Genomic DNA, 21,398 nt, shown 5'->3' on the forward strand with positions numbered 1-21,398 from the left:
AAGACTTGCATAATAAATCTCTGCTCATTTCCTCATGGAAGATTGGAAGTGCGGGGAGAGAAGGAACGGACTCAAATACAATTGGTTCATATTTTTTAAGAAAATAGTACCAGATAAAGAATTTTTTTCTTGTGCTTATGGCCCTGCAGAGGACATTTCAAATACTGATTGATGGGGATTTTTGAATTTGAGTGTTCACGAAAGCCACTCATTTCAGAAGAAGTAGACATACTCCTGGTCTTTGGCTTACCAAGTTGGTAAAAGGTGAAAGCTGATGCAGCAGACAAGCATCAATTATATTTCTCCCATTAGTTTTCCAGACTCCATTTACCAGCTGTGGGGTTTCCTTTGTAATATATATTTAAAAAATGTGTCTTATATGAATGTCTTTGGTCTTTCTTGTGATCACACAAGCTTTTAGCATCCTGTGGCAGGGAGTTGCACAGCTCTACTACTTCTTGCACGAACTCACATATTTCTGCTTGTCCCAGACTGGCTGTGTCAGATGCTTGTGCCCGTAGCTTTTTGTACTTTGGGAGATGCAATGCCTGCCTGGAATTCCTCCTTCACTGGCAGGAACATGATACTGATGGCATTGATCAGGTTTTAACACAGTGACATCCTCCTGTAGCTTTTAAAGTGATCTGCCCATGCTGGATTTCTTCTTAAATGATTTTGTTGGGGTTCTTTTTTTACCATCTTCATAGCTTACTATTGATAGCTAACTATCCTTAGAAACCAGTGTCTCAAAATCTGTGTTTCTCTAAGGGTGTGGGTTTTTTTTAGGTTGCCCCTGCTTTTTCTCTCTCCATGACAGTAGCCTTTCTTCTTACAATGTGGTGACCGACTTACCGTCTTCTGTTCTGGGTTAAAGTTTAAAGCATGTTATGTAAAGAATAACAGTAACTTGTCTCATCCTTGTGGTTTTACCTTTTGCTTATGCATACCCTTTTTAAAATACAGTATGGGGCTTCCATAATTTACCCCCAGTCAGCAAAGGAAGCTTTTTTACTCACTGTAGTTCTGTGTGATTGTTCCATTTAGCACATTGTTTCCTAGTATCATTGTTTCCATTTAATCTGGGAAGGAAGAGGATAGATCACAGCCCTGTGGTTTGTATCTTGAAGAAGGAGTGACACAAAAAGTGGAATAAGATAAGCTGTTTTAGACAGGCAGAAGAATGTTAAGCGTTCAAAGTAGATAAATTCAAAGGCAAGCAGAAACATGTCTGCTTTCATCTGTCAGTGTGGAAAAGCTGCCAGCAGGCTGTTTCTCATTTGGCAGACAAAAAAAATACAAATTGTCAAATCCCTGTGGTTGCTGTTTAGGATTTTATGGGATGAATCATGATGGACACTACTTCAGAAGGTCTGTTCCTGGTCAGCCAGAAGTCAGGGTGCAGTGAGGACCTAATATGGGTGAGGAAGAGAGGTTGGACATGATGACAGGTTGTGCAAGATCGTTGTACCAGGTTTTCTTTCAAAAGCAGAGCGGTATCTGATCTTGGTTAGTCCAACCAAAGAGGGATGTGACAAAGCTATATATAAAGGAACAACCAGTCTAGAAAAGATCTACTAGGGTGTTGGTTTTTTTCTTTTTTTCTGAGAATGCGCAGCACATACAAAAGCTCCAAAGCCGGTGCCCTGGAAATGACAAGTGCTGTATTAATAGCTGCTCAAAGACCTCCTGTCATCAGACTGTAGAACCACTACCACAGGATGTCCCTGGGACCAGGGAATCAGCGCAATGTAAAGGATGATTGGGCACTAATGAGAGAGCATGCACATCTAGGGTAGTAACTAAGAGCAACAAGAATTTTTGGCAATCAGTAGCAAGTGGTTTCAGCCCTACCACGTTTAGGCGGAGGCAAATTATCCCACATGTTTCTTTCTTCAGTTCTCCTGCAAAAGAGTTGAAACACAAGATTAGCTGGGGCTTAGCTATCATCATCTGTAGAAGTTTTCCCCCTTTCTGCTGTTTTCCACAGCTCCAGCTCAGTGAGCCAAGAGGCTCAGTCCCCAGTGTGACTCAGTGCAGAGCAGGCTTGTCTGAGCTACGTTTGAAGCTGTGGGCTGCACTCAGGGGCACATCACTGAGGGACAACGCTGGCAGCTGTTCCCTCCTCTGAGGCGAGGTGACTACACAGGAGCTGACCTGGGTGCTACCTCTTGGCTAATTCACCAATATCTGCATGATTATGTATCCATTTTGGACTTACCTAATTCAAACGTAATTTCAGATCCAAGCCTAAAAATGGACAGGCCATCCTGCAGGAGATGGAAACCTGAGATGAGGGAAGGTTAGCTGACAGATGGACTGGAGGAAGTGAGTGGGCCTGGGATTATGATAAAGGAAATAGCCTAGAAAGTGGGAGTAGCAGTGCCTCACTTTCTCCAATTGCACAGTGGGATAAAAGCTGGTAGCAGCTTAGCAAAATGAGATACCTTTTGGGGTCTGGACAGCCCTTCCTCTTCTGAATGTACTGTATTGTTCTAAACAAGTAGAAACCACACACCAGAGATCTTTTGGCAGTGCAGAAATAGAAGGAGGGGCACTGACTCCATGTCTCTTCTATCCTGGAAGGAACTATTTTTACATTGCAAAGACCTGAGGCAGGATGTTTGCCTGTCTCATTCTGCCTTTGGCTTGTCTGCATACACAACAGTCTTAATTAATTTACCAAAAATTTTATTAGAGCAAAAGTGTCATGTTGTCAGTAATGCTCGGCAGCAAGCTGCTTCTGTTGCTCACAGCAAGGCGAGGGATGACAGGTTTGCTCTCCTTCCCAGTGGCATCTGCTGGCTGCTGAGTTTTTTCTGCAAGCTTGGCCACTTTGAGTGCCTTTGAGAGAGCTGTTGGTGTCAGAGCTCTGGGATAACAGATCTTACCAGTATAAGAAACAGAAGCTATGAGGTATTATTGTACAGGAACCTCTGTATTTTTCTTTGCTTAATGGATATTTTAGATTCTGTTACTTAAGTACATAATATGTTTCTGAAGGATGAACAGCTGAAGTCCCATGAAGCTAAGCTGAAGCAGATTTCCACTGAGCTTGCTGAACATCGCTCCTATCCTCCTGACAAGAAGCTCAAAGGCAAGGAGGTAGATGATTACAAACTGAAGGATCACTATCTGGAGTTTGAGGTATGTATGGGACACATTATTACTTTACTTCTTGAGTGTGGGTGGTCTTATATTTGGGTTACAGTCCTGAAGTTCTCCATTTTTCACTTTACTTCCCTAAGGAGTGTGTTCTTACTAGACAGAAAAGTCACAGCAATTGCAGAAGCTGGAATGTGGCTGTTTCTTTCTGATGAGAACTTCCTTAGCTCTGAATTTAGCTCCTAGTCTGTAACATGGAGGATAGAAATGAGACCCCTGTCCTTCCTGATGTATCTATTTGAAGAGATTATAAGATCTTCATGCATGAAGTTGTCTCGTGTTGTAAAACTGTTGCCTAGTGTACTGAAACCTCAAGTCTCTAGAGAATGATTACATTCTGCAGTAATGCAGATCATGGTAATTGTCTTCCACTGGTAAGTTCTGAAAGAACTGATAGGCTAAAATTATTGTCATAGGCATGGCTGCCTCATCAGAGCCATTTGTGTTGTATACCACTGAGATGGATGTCAGGATGAGAAGGAAAAGAGTAGAATTAAAAATCACAGGATTGAGTGGTGCAGCTTAGGCAGATGCATTAGGAGATTGTTTTGAGTATCTGACATCAGCTTTTATCCATAATGGTGTCTGCCACATTGTAGGACTATGTGGGAATGAATTGGCAACCCAGCAGATGTCTGGTACTTGTTATGACTACACCTTTGAGCTTTTTCCCCCAGGACTGCGAGTCAGTGTTGCCTTGGGTCTGAAAGGATCCTACTCTAAATAGGCACTGCCTGGCAAGGAAAATATGTAGTCTGAAAAAGAAGAAGAGCAGATAAGACAGATGAGACCTCCAGAGCTGATGCTGGAGGCAACAGAGCACAAACCTCCAGAACTGAAGTAAGCCTTCTGCCCCATGCTATCAGTTTCTGTTAGAGGGACTCTTTTTATTCCTGGACTTAACTCATTGCATACTTTTGCTTTTGCAGAAGGTTGTAACCACTGTGTTGAGTTTCACTTTTCCATAGCAGTCAATCAACATGGCTCTGTGAAGGAGGAATCATTACCTGACCAACATGATAGTCTTTTAGGATAAGATGTTTGGTGTGATGGCTGAGGGGATAGCAGTGGATGTTGTTGGTTTTTCACTTTGGCAAGAATGCTGACATTGCTGATGAAGTGGATTAGGAGGTTGACAGTGAGGTGGTTTGGCTGAACAATTGATATCAAAGGGTTGTCATCAATGGCGCAGTGTCAGTTTTGAAACAGAGCACTCAGATGTACAGAGTAAGCCACACACTTTCTCTCTGGAGGGGATCTTGTAAAACTTGGAAGATCAACGAGTTTCTTAGCTTTGGGTTCTTGACATAAAGTTTATTTTCTATCACTTTTAGAAGCTTGGTGAGTTAGGATGAAATGTAGGCTGGAGTATTAGATGTTTTCAGGAAGATTGATGGGGGAGTAGATTGTTGTGGGGTTTTTTTCTGTTTCCTGTCAGTGTTAACATGGTGATCTTTTGAGATATTCCTCAGGTACCTCAGTACAAATCAGAACCAGTGTAGCCCAGGAAGCAAAAGGTGTCATCTTCACTAGTGAGAGTCTCAAAGAGCATTTGAGCTGTGCAGTTCAGATAAGTGATCAGCTCTGCAGGAAAAGCAGGCACATTGTGGCAACAGCTTCACTTATGTGTGAGAAATGGTAATTCAAAGTGCTGGTGTGCAATGCTGTGTTACCTTCACATTTAGCACAGATTTCACAGGCCATGTTGAGCTATCAAGACACCCTTCCAAGGGCCATGAGATGAGGCAATTCCAAAATGCTAGAAGTCAAACAGATGAGGCAGAAGGCTAATTGGGATCTTCTTCCGGAGCTAAGGCAAAAAAAGGGAGGTGTATGCTGAGTGAAAGCAAGGTCAGGTGACATGGGAGGAATACAGAGATGCTGCTCACCACTGTAGCAAGAAAATTCACGTGGCCAAATTTCAATTGGAGTTGCAGCTGGCCGGAACTGTGGGGGACAATAAGAAGAGTTTTTTAAAATATATTAATAGCAAAAGGCAGTGTAGGAATAACATCAGCTTGTTACAGGATGAAGATGGTCATCTCGCAAACAGGGGCATGGACAAGGCAGAGGTGTTTAATGCAGTCTTTGCCTCTGTCTTCATCCTCATGGATGACAGACCAGGGGGATGTCAATGCCCTGAGCTGGAGGACCAAGACTGTGAGAATGTTCAGGTCCTGGTTAACCTTGAAGTTGTGTGGGATCAGCTGCGCCAGCTGGATCCCTACAAATATATGGGACCTATTGAGATTCATCCAAGAAACCTCAAAGAGCTGTCTGATGTCATTGCAAAACTTCTCTCAATGATGTTTGAACAGTCTGAAGAGATCCCAGTTGTCTGGAAACTGCCTAGTGTTTTCCCAATTTTCGAGAAGGGCAAAAAGGATGACACTAGAAACTACATGTCTGTCAATCTCACTTCAGTGCCTGGTAAAGTTACGGAGAAAATTATTCTGGGAGGTATTGAAAAACATCTGGAGGACATTGCAGCCATCGTCACAGCCAGCACAGCTTCATGAGAGGAAAGTCCTGCTTGTCCAACCAAATTTACTTTTATGAGAGGGTAACCCACCTAGCTGATCAGGGGAAGTCAGTTATTACTATATTTTTTGATTTCATAAAGCTTTCAATGCTGTCTCTCCCAGGACTCTTCTGGAGAAAATGTCCAGTCCACAGCTGGATAAAGACATCCTGTGGTGGGTGAGCAGCTGGCTCAGGGGTTGAGCACAAAGGGTTACGGTGAATGGGGTGACATGAGACTGGTGACCTGTCACTGGTGGGATTCCACAGGGCTCCACCTGAGGCCCTGTGCTGTTCAAGATCTTCATAAATGACTTGGACACGGGAATGGAAGGGATACTAGGCAAGTTTGCAGATAATACAGAACTGGAGGAAGCTGTTTACTCCCTTGAAGGCAAGGAGGCCCTGCAGAGAGACCTTTACAAGTTACAGGACTGGGAAGTCACCACCTGTATGAAGTTTAACAAGGGCAAGTGCTGGATACTGCATCTAGGTTGGGGCAACGTGGCTTGTATGGACAGCCTGGGAATGAGACAGTGGATAGCAGTGCTGTGGAAAGGGACCTGGTCAAGGAGTCCTGGTCAAGGGCAAGTTGAACATGAGTCAGCAGTGCCCTGGCAGCCAGGAGGGCCAACTGTGAACTGGGGGGCATCAAGCATAGCATTGCCAGCCAGGCAAGGGAGGGGATTGTCCTGCTGTGCTCTGCACTGGGGTGACCTCACTTCAAGGGCTGGGGGCAGTTCTGGACCCCTAAGTATAAGAAAGATATAAAGCCCAAAAGCTCCTGAAGGAGGGCAGTGAAGATTGTGAAGGGCCTTAAGGGCAGGCCCATATGAGGAGCATCTGAAGTCCCTTGGTTTGTTCAGCCTGGAGGAGACTGAAGGAGACCTCATTGCAGTCTACAACTTTCTTGTGAGGAGAAGAGGAGGGGCAGGCACTGATCTGTCTGTGATGACCCATGGGAATGGCCTGAAGCTGTGTCGGGGAAGGTTTAGGTTGGGTATTAGGAAAAGGTTCTTCACCCAGAGGGTGGCTGGGCACTGGAACAGGCTCCCCAGGGAAGTGGTCACAGGACCAGCCTGACAGAGCTCAAGAGGCATTTGGACAATGCTCTCAGCCACATGGTGTGACTCTTGGGGATGATGCTGTGCAGGGCCAGGAATTGGACTGGATGATCCCTGTGGGCCCCTTCCAACTCAGTTTATTGTATTATTCTGTGAGGCAGTAAAAAAACCCAAACCAAACCGAAATGTTGAGCTGTATGAAAATTGTGAATGGAAACTTTGTGAATGGAAACCTTGCCTTTAGAATAATGTCCTGTCAGGGTTGGATGGAGATGGTGAGAGGTGAGGTAGGATTTTGTAGCTGTCTCTTTCAGACTGAGACTTCAGGCCAAACCTGGTGTCTGTGTGCAAAAGGCCATGTTGATACATCTTGAGAAACAAACCAAAAGAGCCTGTGAGTCCCTAAGGTAGCAGCATAATATCATTAGGAAGGAAGAAGCCATTTTCCTTTTCTGTAGGTCCTTACAATTCCTTTCTGTTCGTACACCGGTGATCCCTTCATTCTTGTTCCTGATGAAAGACAAATGAGATGGAGGGGAGGTGAACCAGGAGGTCCTTGTTCAGGTATGCAGCCAGTAGCATTTCTTTTTGATGGTGTCTTTGCTTATACACACCAGAGAAGAAACAGTTCTCATTGCCTGCTCTCTGAGGAGGTACTGCATCAGACTGTAAAAAAAATTGTTGCTAGTTGCAGAAAATTTATAGTTAGAGAAAGATCTTCTGAGTGCTGTCAGATGAGAGGTGAAGCCAGAACACTGGTGTGTGGCTACCTCATCCTTCTTTAGTATGTGCATTCATTCTTCAGAGATAATGTTGCAGAAGCTTTTGAATGGTTTCAACTTCTGTGGTTTTATTTCTTGACAGAAATTTCCAAATTAATTTCTTTGAAGGCAAAATTCCTACCAGCTTTTACCTAACTTCAAATGTCAGGTCACTGAACGACCAAATTTGTTGTGCTTGAAATCTAAGTAGAAATGCACTGATTAATTGTAATAGAAACCAAGGGCTCACAAAGGCCAGGGAAACATGGCCAATTGTACACATGTAGGTCCTAGATTTCCATTCTGATTGCCGAGTCTTGAGACTCTGGTGGTGTTTACTGGACCAGTATAAAGCAGAAATCCATACGGCAGTAAAGTCCCCCTCTCAATTTTATGCTATGATGCTGTTGCCAAGCTAAGAGCACTGGCTGGCCTTTTGCAGAAGTGTCTGGTTCATTTTGTGATGAATCATCCATCAGCTCAGTGCATCATCATCAGGGTTCTTCTTGCTGTTTCTCCATTTCCATTTTTATTAAATGACACATCTTACCTGCTTCATGTGTTTGTCTCTCACATTGTGGAGCTGCAGCTCCAGATATGGAAGTCATAGGAATGCTTACTTATTTAATTTGTAGGTGGATTCTGTTATGATTCTCCTCTATGAGGGTTTGTTTATTCAAAGGACTCTCAAAAGCCAGTCACGTTCTCTTCTTGTTTTTCCCCCCTTTATATTCCACACTTCAAAGTGATTACCAAGCTTTTTGACTTCCTGCCCTAAAATAAATGTTTTTCTTAGAACTTTATTATATTATTAGAAAACAGAAAAAAAAATTTAAATACTTTTTCCTCTTTCAGGAGCATAATAGTTTGGCTGCTGTTTTGCCACTTTGAAATATAAATTAACAATCAGTACAGATGTTTACATCCACCTTCCCTCACCCCCAGCACACTGACATCTCTAATTACAATGCCTGCACCATATCTTTAGTGGATATATCAGGGCCAGGTTATTAAATAAATCCTGTGAAGTGGATTGCTCTGTTCTCAGGACCTCCTGTGCCAACATCTGTTTTTGAGACCCTGCAGGATTCTTCTGTTACCGTACCCTCATTTTCTTCCTTGCCAAGTTGTTTCTTGGTGAATGATGCAATTGTGGCAAACAGAGCAAAATCTTCCTGTTGGAGAGGGAAAAGTGCAGACAAGGAATAGAACAAGTGGGCATGGGCCACAGTAAAGGGAACTTTTTCCGTTTGAAAAATACAGACAGCAACCTTCATCATTCCCTGTGAGTGACCTAGCAGGGCAACATGCCATGCTGCTGTCATAGCCCTCTCATCTGCTCCTTTTTGTCAAGGTCTGGCCTTTCAGAAGATTCTCTCAGGGGCCTAGTGGTGGCCATGCTGGTACAGTCTGAAGTTAGACCCTGCTTTGGTTTCTCCACTGTGGATAAGAAAAGCTGGAAAAGCAGGACCTGCTGGTGGGAGTGGCGGGTTGCACAGGAGAGCTGTAGACAACCAGAGCAGGATTTTTGTTGTCCCTTAGTTTAGTGAACTTTATCTCCATGCCTGCCTGAGCACATAAGATGTCAGTATGTATGAGCACATCTTAGGTCTCAGCATGACTAAGGTAGCAAGCTTTCATTCGGTGGTGTTATTTGGAACGGGAGCCACCACTCAGCAGAGCATTGGAATTTGTGTGCTGCAGAACTGAGTGCCTCTAATTACACAGCATCCCAGGACTCAGTCTGCCTGAAATCTTCTTTGTTTAATTTACATTAGCCACTGTTGTTCATATCCACATTAGGCACCATTGTTCGCATACATATTGGGCTCCTGGCTTTCAAGGCCAGCAGAAAGCATTAAGTTACTCAGGTGATCTCTCAAGTGCTCCTGCAGAATTTCTTCCAGACTGATTTGGGCCTTTCTTTTCATTTCCCAGAAAAACCGCTATGAGATTTATGTTGGCCTCCTGAAAGAAGGGGTGAAGGAGCTGCTGAGCGGAGGAGAGAACGATGCGCCAGGACTGAAGAAATCCCACTCAAGTCCTTCTTTGAATCAGGAGTCTCCAGTTAGTGCCAAGGTGAAACGCAATGTGTCGGAGAGGAAGGACTACAGACCAGAAACACCCAGCATTAAGCAGAAGGTCACTTAAGGTGGAAATGACAACTAGGGGAACAGCCATGCAGCAAAGTACCGGTGGTCAAAATTTTTTCATTTAATAACCTGTCATTCACAAAAAATAAGTGCATCTGCCTGAATGGGGTGTTAGTGACATTTTCTATTGTATATTTTGCTGTTTCTGTGCAGATTGTGGGAGATGTCTTTGCTCCTGCTTTGCTTTGCTTTGTTAATTTATCATTTAGCAGTTGAAGCATCGGGACTTCTTTGTGTTGTTCTGTTTCTAAAGGAGCTGGGGAAGGGGTAGAGCGCTGTGACGTTTATTCTGTCCCTTCCCCATTTATCTCCTCCCATCGGCATGTGGCTTTCATCTCTCAAGTCACTTGTCACTTTATTTACGTGGTGGGTGGGAAAAATAACTGGACAAGTGCTGCAGTGCTGTGAATGTGAGCTGTAGCTGTGAGAAAAGCTGTGCAAACATGCAGCTGCAGAAGGCTGATAGAGGCTAAGGTGCTGGGAACACTAGTTTCCTGACAATGTGGGGCATGTTTGTACTGGTACTTAGCAGCAGGTGGTACAGTAAATAGTCACTGTTGCTTATTGTTACTGCATTGACCCTGGACACACGAGTGCGAAGGATAGAAACCTGGAAACCTCTGGCAATGCTGGGATGACGGCATTGGAATAATTTGTTTGCTTCCTTCCAAGCAGAGAGCCTTCTCCTGAGTTTGCAGGCTGGAAGGCATCCAAACCCATGCTGTCTCTGCAGTTAGGAAGATTAGGGATTACCCAGTTGGAATGGCTATCTGGGCTTCACATTTATTTGCAGAGAAGGCTGCTGTAGATGTCAGCCATTAGCATTATATATTAATTATATATATTAAAGACAAGGGGCCTCTGTGTAGTTTTTAACTATACGCTCTCACTTAGCTGCTATATAGAGCCTTATGATATATTGTGTCCTGTTGCTTCCCCTTCCAGGGGTTTCCTTGTTGGTGTGCACAGAGAGCCGCTTTCAATTCCTCTCATAGTGACAAAGCACTTTGCCTTTTTTCTTCAGGAAGGGATTCTCCTCAGTTCTCCATTTTCCTTCTTTAGCTCACATATAGGTGGAAGAGGCTGGTGCCTCCTCACAGTTCCTGCATACCCTGTGCCAGGCTTTCCAAGGGAGCACAGGACGGGGAGAGACCACTACGGGCAGATCTTTTCCCACCTGAAAGCCCGCTGTTTGTCCCATAGACCCTTGGGGTGGCCAGCAGTTTTCAGGCACAGAGAGCAGAAAGATGACACAGAAATAAATTTCCCAGCCCCTCTTGTCATGGCTCAGTGTCATGGGTCTGCAGAGAGTGCTGGCTCTCCTGTTACCTAACCTGTTACCTGAGTTTTAGTCTCGGCTTTGATACTGGCCCACAGGGTGAGCTTGGACAGGTCTCTCCCACTTTGTGTTGCCCTTCCCATATATGGAGTTGTACAACCAAATTGGCCTTTCCCATAGAGCACCTTGGGGGAGATAATGTTGAGGGCCAGTTGAAAATTGTTTCTTGCTGTTCTTTCTATTGTGCCTGGCACAGGATAGCCTTCTTGATGAATACAATTCTTAATGCATATAGAAATGTCAAGATCAATGCAAGGACTGTTTAGAAATGCACTGGTGTTTTTAGCCCAAGTAGTCAAAGGGCCACACATCAAAAAAATTGCCACCTGAGTGGATGTGTGCTCTGTCAGGCTTCCCAAGGGTCCAAGTCAATTCATCTAGCTTATTGGGCTGACAGTCCAGTCGTTAGAACTGAGAGTGATCAAAGAGAAAAGACCCTTAACAAGCACCACATGACTTGCCTCCCCCACCGAGTACCACCATGCAACAGCTTTCCTGATGTTGTGCTGTCTGTTGGCTGTTAACAAAGATGTTGCACTCTCAGATGTGAGGTTTTGGAGCAAATTGATCCTTGCAGCTGCAGCCTGGCGGCAAAATCAATGAGACTGTTTTCACGAGTGGTGTTGGAATGCGCATCCATCTGGCATCTGCCACTGAGAGTGGCCGCTCTGTGCTAGAAGTCAGAAGGTTGGCTCCTAACCTTGGCAACGTTGCTAAAAGCTGCAAAGTCCTGAATAGAAATTGGCAGCGCTTCCAAGTGCTGGGGCTTTAGAAGTTGTGCATTCCTACTAAGGTGGAGTTAACATTTAGTCCTCTTCCTGAAGAAGAGAGATGCCTTCTGCTGCTGGAGCCAAAGTGATGTGGTGCAGCTTGTTATGTGGGGAGACTCAGTGTAGGGATGCATGCTAGTGCTCATTGAGAGGGATTGTTTGGAGTAATTTAGAGTGGCAGATCAACAGCTCATGGAGCAGAAACAAAGATAGATCCCTGCAGCTGTTTGCCATGCTTTGGAGGTTGAAGATGAACAAGCAGAACAGAGAGAAGAAATTTGACTGGAGAACGCTGAATGCACATTTGGGAAGAAAACTTGACCTGTCTCTTACGATTAAGTGGTGGTATTCCCCAATTTAGTGTTCCCCCTGAGACTGTCCAAACCACATGGTCCTTGCCTGCAAGCTCCCTCCTCCCCCTCCCCATCCTTGCAGTGGGCTGGAGAGGAGAATTGGAGGCATAAAGGCAAAGATCACAGGCTGAGATAGGAACAATTTACTGGAAACGGTAATGAGATAAGAAAATGAACGGTGACAGCAACAGTATTAATAACAGAGTGTACGAGAACACTCACCACACAGAGCCCAACAATACCCAACCTCTCACTTTCCAATACCCTGACCCAGAAGGGACATCTTCCCCTGTTCCTGGAAAATGACATGAGGTGGTGTAGAATAACTTTCAGGTCCAAGCCATGCCCCTGCCTGGCTACTGCAAAATGTAACCCTGTCCTGGCCAGAACCAGTACAGTCTTTTATGACAATAGGATACATGCAGCAGAAACAAAACCCAAAAAAGGTGCAGATCTGTAAATGACCCTGCTTGGCTGTCAGGTTTGGGTTGACTAGATCTTTTTGAAGGCAGGCTAGAACATGCTTGGCAAACCTCTTGTGGTTATGGAGTGCAGTGCTTCAAAAGGCAAAGAGGTGACATTTAACTTCCGTCTTCCCTGGCTTTTAAAATATTTTGGTTGCTGAAAATTCCAGTTAAATTGCTGAGCTCAAAAAGAAATTACTCCTGTTAAATGCATTTTCCAACTTTGACACAGAAACTGGATAATTCCTCTTCAAAGTCATTGCAAAAAAGATGATTTGAAGCAATAGGAAAAATCAAAAAGTGAACTGCAAAAAAGATAATTTTTTTCATTATTTATTACCTATTTCCATATATACTTGTAAACAGATTAGGGTATTTTTTTTAGGTCTCATCTGGGTGTATCAAATGCAGTTTCTCACTGCCTTTTTTTGTCATTAAACATTTGTTGAGCTTAGAGCACTCTTGCTGAGACTGCTGAGGCATGCTGATTAGTTTACCCAGAATTTATAGTTTCTGCTTCAGTTTTAATTAATGCCATTTTCCTCTGTTACTTTACAATTTATAAGCATCCCAGGCATCCATGTAGAAATGCACACTTTGGAGATGAAAAAAAAATTTGTGATCTTGTGAAAATCTTAGACTCCTTCCCTCCCTTGGGAAGAGGATCATCTACCAATCAGTACTGTAATTTGACTTTTCCTCCTAATGATACTATAAAGGGTGGGGCAGGTTCTCAGGAGGTCTAAGTGGTGCATCTCCTTGAGTAGCACCATTGAGAGTCTGACCAGGTAGCTTTGTATGGTACCCTGCACTCTTCCCTTCTTTGCTGAAATGTTTGCCTTTAGGAGGAATCAGTGCTTGACCCCAGAGACTCAGGAGCTCTGTTTGCAGCCTGGGACTTGAGCTGCAAATTGCTGGAGCAGCCTGCAGCTTGCTTGGTGTGCTCAGTGCAAGCAGGAGTTACTGGCTGGCTGCCAGGAGCATGTGTGCAAGAGAGCCTTTGCATTGGTGATGCAGGGAGGTGTCATCCTTCCCTGTCACCCTCCCTGCTCCAGTGTGCTATCATCGCTCAGGCAAAGCCTCTGCCTGCATGTAGAGAGTGGGGATGCAAAGAGGGGAGCAGGATTGGGGCCAACACCTCCTTGCTTCCCCTTTCTTAATGCGCAGACAGTGGTTCTAGAGGGACCCACCCTGCTCTGAAGTATTGCTGGTTTGCACACCCTGCAGGGCCTGAACCATCTACTATCCCCAGCTAAGGAAGAAGAGACAGGAAAGGGCCTCACTGATCTGCACCTGACAGCAGAGAGCTGATGGAGAAGGGGAGAATTGCCTTCCCCTCTCCCCACTCAGCAAGCAAAGCAGGTGAGATACTCTCCTGAAGCCAAAACCACACTCTCCTCTATGAGTCAGCAGGATGCAGGGGACTGGTTGAGATGGTTTTTGTTGATTAGCGTCTGTGAAAGAGACTCCCTGGACTGACTGTGTGTTTGTGTGCATCTTGCAGATAAATTACGCATGAACCAGTGAACATGCCTACAGCTTCTAAATCCAGTATTTATGTTGTGTCTTCAATTGATGTAGAGAGATAAGTCAGCCAGCAGAGTGATTAATGCAGCATAGTTGTGTGGGAATGCTGTTCAGCTGTGTTGCCGACCCAGAGAGTTTTTCATCTGTAGCCAGTCACTTGTAAATGGTTACCAGAAACTTTCTAATGGTTAGTAACAGCTCATCACTAAAATACTTGCCCTCTGATCCTGCCTGCTCCCAGGTTGCAGTCTGTCTATGTTAAGGGGCTTTCCTAGGGAGCAGTGCTCAGCACAGCCCTGCTTTGGGGAGGAGTTTGGCCTAGCAGACCTCCAGAGACTGGAATTGTTCAGTGACTTTTCACAGCTCCAATGCCTTTGGGTAACAACGCTGGTTGCTCTTCTGGCTTGAAAAAGCCAAAATTCTTGCTTTTCTCCAGTGGGGAAATGAGGTTCTTGCTTGACTAGAGCAGGCCATTCGGTGAGGAGGTGATTATGGCAGCGGAGAAGGTCAGAGATGACAGGGTTATCATCAGGCTTTTTGGAGGCATTGCATGACAATGTTCTCCTTGAAAGTGGGAAAGGCTTTTCTCTGCAGATGGCATACTGCTTACTGTGTTTGCATTCTCCATTTCTAAATGAATTTTGGTCTTATTGCAGTTAGTCTGACAGCTCCTCCTCCTTTTCTGTCAAGCTGCTCTTGTCTGTCATCTTAGCACCTCAGCTGCTTCTGTATAACAGGTCTGTTTCCTTCCATGCTTGCAGAAATCCAGAAAATTTGACTCTCCCATCTTGCATTGAGAAAACCTGCTCTGAAGCAGTGCTGCATTGAATGGATAACCCTGTGAACAGCTTTTTCACTCTGCTTGTCGGTAGCCTGTGTTTCTAGCCACAGTTATAGCTGGGAGGTGCGAGACCAAGTTTTAGACTGCCGTGATCCTCTAGTCATATGCTGCAGGGATGCAAAGCTCCCCCTCCCACACTCAGACCAGACACTTGAAACATTCCTACTCTTCTAGTATCCAGGTTGTTGGAAATGCTGGCTGCTTCTGCAGGGGCAAAGGCAGTATACACATCTTATGTCAAGCAATCTTTCATCTTGCTATTTGTTTAATTTTTCTCCAGTATTGCTCTCCCCAGGCTCTGGGATGTCACATCTGCTCTGAGGGGGCAGTTAAGAAGTCCACATTTTTCACCAGAGCACAATCATTGCTCCCCAGCATGTGTTCTCAACATCTGGTATCGAGGCTGCCTAGAGGGATGAACCGTAGAAGCTGTCTCAGAAAGAGCTAGTCTGCAGCTTGTGCCTTTTAAAGGATATTTTTAGTGCATATAGAAGCAGAATGCCCCTCTCCTCTCCTCTCCTCTCCTCATAGGTTTCCCTCTAGTCTGTGCTGCTTGAGGAACTGTCCCTACCACCTGCTGCTTTTCCCCCTTGTGACAGCAGCACCCTTATCCAGGGGTACGACAGTCTTTTTGTGAGGAGACTGGTTTGCATGGGAGCAAGGAGGACAGGTCCTTGGAAAAAGTCTGAATGCCACCTGGGAGTATCTGCTCTGCTGATAGCAGCATCCAGTTGAACACTGAAAGGAGGCAGGCCCAGCCTTGCCTGAGAGAATGTCCCTTGCTCATGCATTTTGTTAGCTGCATTAAGGTTGGGTTTTAGTTATTTATTAGAGCCCTTCGTTTACCAAATGCAAGCAAGAACTTTCCCAAAGCCTGCACCAATGGCCTGACTTTGCCCTTGTAGTCAGAAGGAGCAAATTTAGGCTAATCCCCAAAGCATTATCTCTTCCCTGCCTTTGAACACTTAATTATTCCATAAAAATTATAAATGTTTAAACTGTGAGGGACTTTCCATGGCCTGTGCTTTTAAATCTGGGCCAGGAAGCAGCTGGGGTACAGGCCAGAGGTTTATTTGGACCAGTAAAGGCACACACCTAGCAATGCAAGCACTGAAAGTGCTACAAGCCGCAAGGGCAGGATTTTTCTCTGACATAAGCCACTGTTTATGTTGCCACTCTATAGCAGTGGTCCTGTCTGTAATTTCATCTAAATGAGACCAGGACAAGAAGATACATTTTGTCTAGACAGGCCAGGTTTCAACTTGGGCCAAGTGAGTATTATGGTGTAGTGACAGAGCAGCTAGCTAAGCTGCCATGGAGACTTGTATCACATGAAATCCTCCAACTCACCTTAGCCTCTTGCTGGGAAAAGGGAGACCAATGCTATCGAGTCTGTGTCACTGCACAGGGCAAACTCTATTGGTAATATAAGTCTTAACTCACACTCTGACAAAAACCTCATGCTCAGAGCTGTCAAATTCTGAAAGACTGTAGGATGAGAGCAGGGGTGGGTTGTGGTTGGGTTTTTTTTAAAATTTGTACATATTCATGACAACTGTGTCCTCTTATTCGAGTCTAGAATTATAATTTGGCTAAAAGGACAGAGTTTTTTGGCTGTTTAAAAACCTTTAAGTCACTACTCTCTGTGTGAGGTACACTCTGAGGCTTAGATTACCTGGTGAACATGTTTAAGTGATGCCTATAGATGTCTGTATGTATTTCCTAAGTATAGTATGGCTTCTATGGCTCAGCATTGCAAAGCCTGCTGTTCTTTTCTGAGGCTTATTTTGGTCAAAGCACTTCAGCAGCTGCAAACATTGTTAGGTTGCTTGTTGTTCTGATTGTTCTCAAATGAGGTTAAACAGCTATCAGAGCTTTGCAGATTTAAGGTATCCTTTGAGCTGCCTTGATCTTCATGTGTTGTCCACCAGGGGCTGCCTGTTGTTCTGCATGTTGAAAGCAAGACATATACTTGAGAGTCTAAGCAAGAGTTAGTGGGTGGGATTTTCTGCTAGCTTAACACTGGGCTGACTTTCTCCCTGTTTATGTCAGCTGGTGCCTGTACCAGGAGCATCCACGCTGACTTCTTCTGAAAATCATGCTCTGGGGATCTAATACACAGCTTTACTTCTGAAAATGTTGACCTTGCTCTGTGAAAATTCAGCAAAGGGACATCATGTCCAAAGTGTCCAAGAAGGACAGGTGCCTGTGATGTCTCCTGCAGATACAGCCGTACAGCAGTAGTGAGGGGTTTTTTTTTCTGCAACGTACAGATTTCCTGAAGAGTGGCTCATCAGCAGGGAAAAGAGCAGCAGGGCTGAAATATCTCTCTTGGGCATCCCAAGGTTTCCCTTGGGAGCATTAAACAACCTTTTAACAAGTTGCTGGTCTGAGTAAAATGACATAGGGAAACCCAGTGGGTTTTCCTATTGCGCTCTAGTCAGGGCAACAGTAGTGCGATCTGCATTATTCTTGGAAAGAGAGAGCAAAGCCTGAGGGTGTGATTCTTAGCTGGAGTCATAAAACTGTTTATCATGCAGTTAGCTTGAAGCACTTGAGCAACTTCAGTGAAACTATGCCTTTGCGCTTCACTGGACCACAGCCAGAGTGATTGTGTCGTACAGAACCGAGACGCAAGTGAACTGCTCAGAATGAAATGAAGGGGAACACCCCATCACCTTGCTTTGGGCAAGCTGTAGTCCTGTAATCCTTTCTCAGGTATTGGGCTTCGCCCCTTGGCTTTCCTGCCCCCCCATGGTGATGGGAAGATGTGGCTGAGTACGGTCAGTTGTAGAGTCACAGTTAAGAAGTGTCATTTACCCTCCACCTGAACTGTTGCTATGTTGTTTTCCCTTAGGCTGAGACAGAGGACTGAATTTTCAGACAATGTTGCTTGGTAGCCATATGGGAAGCATAATTCTCAGCAGTGGTAGTGCAGTAAAACATTTTGCACATGCGTGTACATACACCTTATACATCTCTTGTGTGCAGAACTAACCTTACAGGGCTTGACAGCAGTCCTTGCAAGACCTTTCCTCTGGGTGGTCTCCTATCGCTTTTGTGATGTGTAGGAACCTTCTTTCTGGTAACCTTGAATTCAGTTTACTCTCATCACTGAATTGCTGGAGTGTTTTTCATGTAACATAGTAGAGACACAGTCCCAGTCTCACTGCTTTGCGGTAACTTCTTGGTCTGCTGTGAAGCAACAACATTGAGGTAGCCATTAAATCTTTTCCAGCAGCATGGAACTTGCTGTTCTGACTCTTGAGGAGGTCATCATCTCAGGTTTGATGCTGTCCTACCACCAGGACACCCTGTTTTGTCCCTGGGAGTAGGCATGGCCAGAAAAGCATACTGGGTGGTTGGAGTCAGAGCTGTGCTGACTTAAGTCAAGCCCTGGTTCATGGGAGATTTTTCCATGCGCTGCTGTTGTCCATAAGGACTCAAACATAAACTTGCTTACACAGAGATGCTTTCCTGAAGCAGAGTTGTCACTCTTTTCTACAGGTATCACAGGATGCCCTCCCTTATTCTGCTTCATGTATCTGGTACTAGAATGATCATTTCCTGATAAATGAAGGCACTTAATCAGTCCTCTTCCCCTTGGAAGAAGGACTTTTGGGGATATTGTTATATCATTTAAAATAATATTTTGGAATTTAAGTTTACATTGCTTTATTTTTCACTTGAGGTGACTGTACATAAATATTTTCCTCTATTTTATCATTGCTGATAAAGTAAGCCTACAGTATACAGACAAATAATTTGCCTTTGATGTATTGAAACTGTGAGATATAAAGTAGACTTCTCTTGTGTCCATGTTCCTGACTATAACTCTGTTCCTCTGTGTTTTTATAAGTTGGAATAAATGTTGCTTACGGGCAACAGTGAGCCTGCAAGCTTTCCAATAATTTTTATGTCATTGAACTCAAGCAACCCTATTGAAGGATCTCACATATGTATAATGATATATGTATATGTACAAACTTTAGAAAGAAATAAACCAAATGTATTTCACGTTCTGCAGCTGAATGTTTTTTATTTGAGCCCTGACAGTTGTTCTACAAGTAGGAACATGAAGGTGGCTTTACAGTGGCTGACAGTCCTGCTTCTGACTCCTGGCAGTCTAAGTAGTTTCAAGGTTTTCCTTAGCTGTGTACATACATGTACTGTCTGCCTTACAGTCTGGATCTGACCTGTGGTTGGGCTAACCCATGGAACCATTGGCATTGTGTGCACATTAGTCCTGTGTGAGGGCAGCTGGAGCTCTCTTCCTTCTGCACCTATAAAAGAGGTGGTATCCATTCCAGCTGTTTCAGGGTGTGTAGCCTGCAGAGCTACCACTGCTTGCTGTGAAGAGACAGCAAGAAGAGAATTAACTGATTTAAAATGGGTTTACCAGCACATGGGCCAGAAGAGGCTGCAGCAAACAGCCGTTCAGAAATGATTGGGAATTGATCTCAAAATTGTTGAGGCTGGGAATTGCTGCTGACATGGTGGATGGGAAGAAGGACCCACAAAAGGCAGAAGAGTCAGACACTAAAGAAAATGATGGAGTGCAAAAAGGCAAAGGTGGGAGTGGTTAAGAAACTACAGCTATCCAAAATACCGAGAAATAGTTGGTACAACAAACAGCCTTGTGCTTGCAGTTCTTTGGTTGTACAAAGTTCAACATGGGAAGTTAGTACACTGTGTGGAGAGTGAGTCACAAGGCAAATGGAGAGAATGTGTCCAATACATGTAGGGCATGCCCAAACTTCACAACAGGGCTAGGAGCTTGTGCTTGGAGACAATAGTAAAGAAGACATGTTTCTTACTAAGATTTCTGTGAATGTTTGACTATCTTGAGGTGATCGTTTCTTTATATTTTTCTTCAGTGTGCTGCCTTTAGATGAATGGTAAAGACTTTCACACCTGAGGTAGTTCTGTGTTTGTTTGTTTTTTCACACTATGCCTTGGGCTATCAGATTTTTTCATTGTTGTTCCAGCCTGGTTGCTTCAAATCACTTGGGATTTTTGATTCCAATGCATGCTTCTGGATTAATATGTCTTTAATGAAAAGACTAAACAAAGTGCTGGTAAGGATGGATGGGAGTATTTTAAAAAGATGTATTAAATGCCTCCTCTAAGCCCAAATGAATGTTTGAATTGTGTCTGAATGTTAATGTCAGTACTGCTCACCACATCTTTTCTTATTTTTTCTTCCTAGCTGACAGAGTCAACGCTGAACATTTTCTGGTGATTTTTCTACCTGGAATCATTAGTCACGTCACGTTACTCACAATGCAATAAGCTAGAACAAAATGACAGAACAGGTGCAAAGTGAAAGACAGATGCATTTATATTCTCTTCATTGTCCGTTTTCAGTTCAAGTACAGAATATAATTATCGAGGAAGACTGAAAGGGCTAGTTTGTGTATGCAGGAGAAACCTCCAGTCTACAGCAACTACACATCTCTTTGGGTATTTATAAATAATGTATCACGAGAAAGAGACTTAGCCCAAAGTGATGCACAGTTTGGTCTGAAATTGTCATGGTTATCTCTAGATTGGAAATGAGAATAAAATTCTTACCTGTCAGAGCACTAATCTACTGCAGTGGCCTCCTAATGTGTAAGGTAAGGGCAAAAATACCCAGTCGCTTTTAAGGTAGAGCTGGAAGAGGAATCACGTGATGATAACCCCGGTTCTCATTTGTCAGGTCATTCCACATTCCATCTGTTTCTTTCTGTGTTTGCTACTAAATTGATGTTTCTCAGAAGAAATTATGTCAGCCACTATGCTAACTGTTTGTCCCAGAAAAAGGGCCATCCTAGAAAATATGAGTTGCTGCACAACAGCTAGCCATCTTTCCAGGTTTGCTGTGTCATAGCACGTTCATCTTAGGACATCTCTTCTGGTCCCATTCTACAGCTAGTTTTTTGATAGATCAGTGCATAAATGATGCGGGTTTTCATTTCGCTGGTCTGCTCTTCACAAGAAGATGCAAAGACAAGGACCTAAACTGGGATCAGGTGAAGGAATCAAGACTAAGTTATTTGCCTTGGAAAATGTGGAAGGTAATGTGTTGCTATTATGAAATGGAAGTTCGTGGGGATGTTTTGGTCCCCTCTTCCCATGCCGGGTGTATCAGTAATAGGCTGAGTTTGCTCCAATAACAACCTTGGGAAGTCCAGACTTTGGTACAGATTTTGCTGAATTTGGCCAGTGAGGATAAACTAAGAAGGGTATGTCTTAGGGAGGAACCTGGGCAGAGAAGGGGAGGCACAGGAGTGGCAAAAAGATCGTTCCAGGAAATAGAAACAGTGATGAATAAGGCAAAAAAATCAGATTAAATAAACAAAGGAAGAGGGAGCCTTCTGAAAGGAGGAGTGCAGGTGCCTGCAGATGCGTCACTGATTTGCAACCTGATCCACCAGGAATTCCCTTCACAAAGGTGTCTGA

General features: G+C 44.1%; 1 protein-coding gene across 4 annotated transcripts in view; it reads left to right on the forward strand.

Moving 5' to 3' along the window:
* Positions 1–18,980, forward strand: part of PSD3 (pleckstrin and Sec7 domain containing 3) — a 131,843-nt gene extending 112,863 nt beyond the window's left edge. For all 4 annotated transcript variants that reach the window (XM_017739348.1, XM_008637687.2, XM_017739350.1 and 1 more), the window contains 2 exons: positions 3,001–3,144; positions 9,446–18,980. In XM_017739348.1, the coding sequence (XP_017594837.1) occupies positions 3,001–3,144; positions 9,446–9,658 (357 nt within the window). In that variant the 3' untranslated portion in view covers positions 9,659–18,980. The remainder of the gene's footprint in view (positions 1–3,000; positions 3,145–9,445) is intronic.
* The last annotated feature ends 2,418 nt before the right edge of the window (positions 18,981–21,398 follow it).

Source organism: Corvus brachyrhynchos, unplaced genomic scaffold (genome assembly GCF_000691975.1).
Source record: "Corvus brachyrhynchos isolate BGI_N302 unplaced genomic scaffold, ASM69197v1 scaffold547, whole genome shotgun sequence".
In the NCBI taxonomy this organism is placed as follows: Eukaryota; Metazoa; Chordata; class Aves; order Passeriformes; family Corvidae; genus Corvus; species Corvus brachyrhynchos.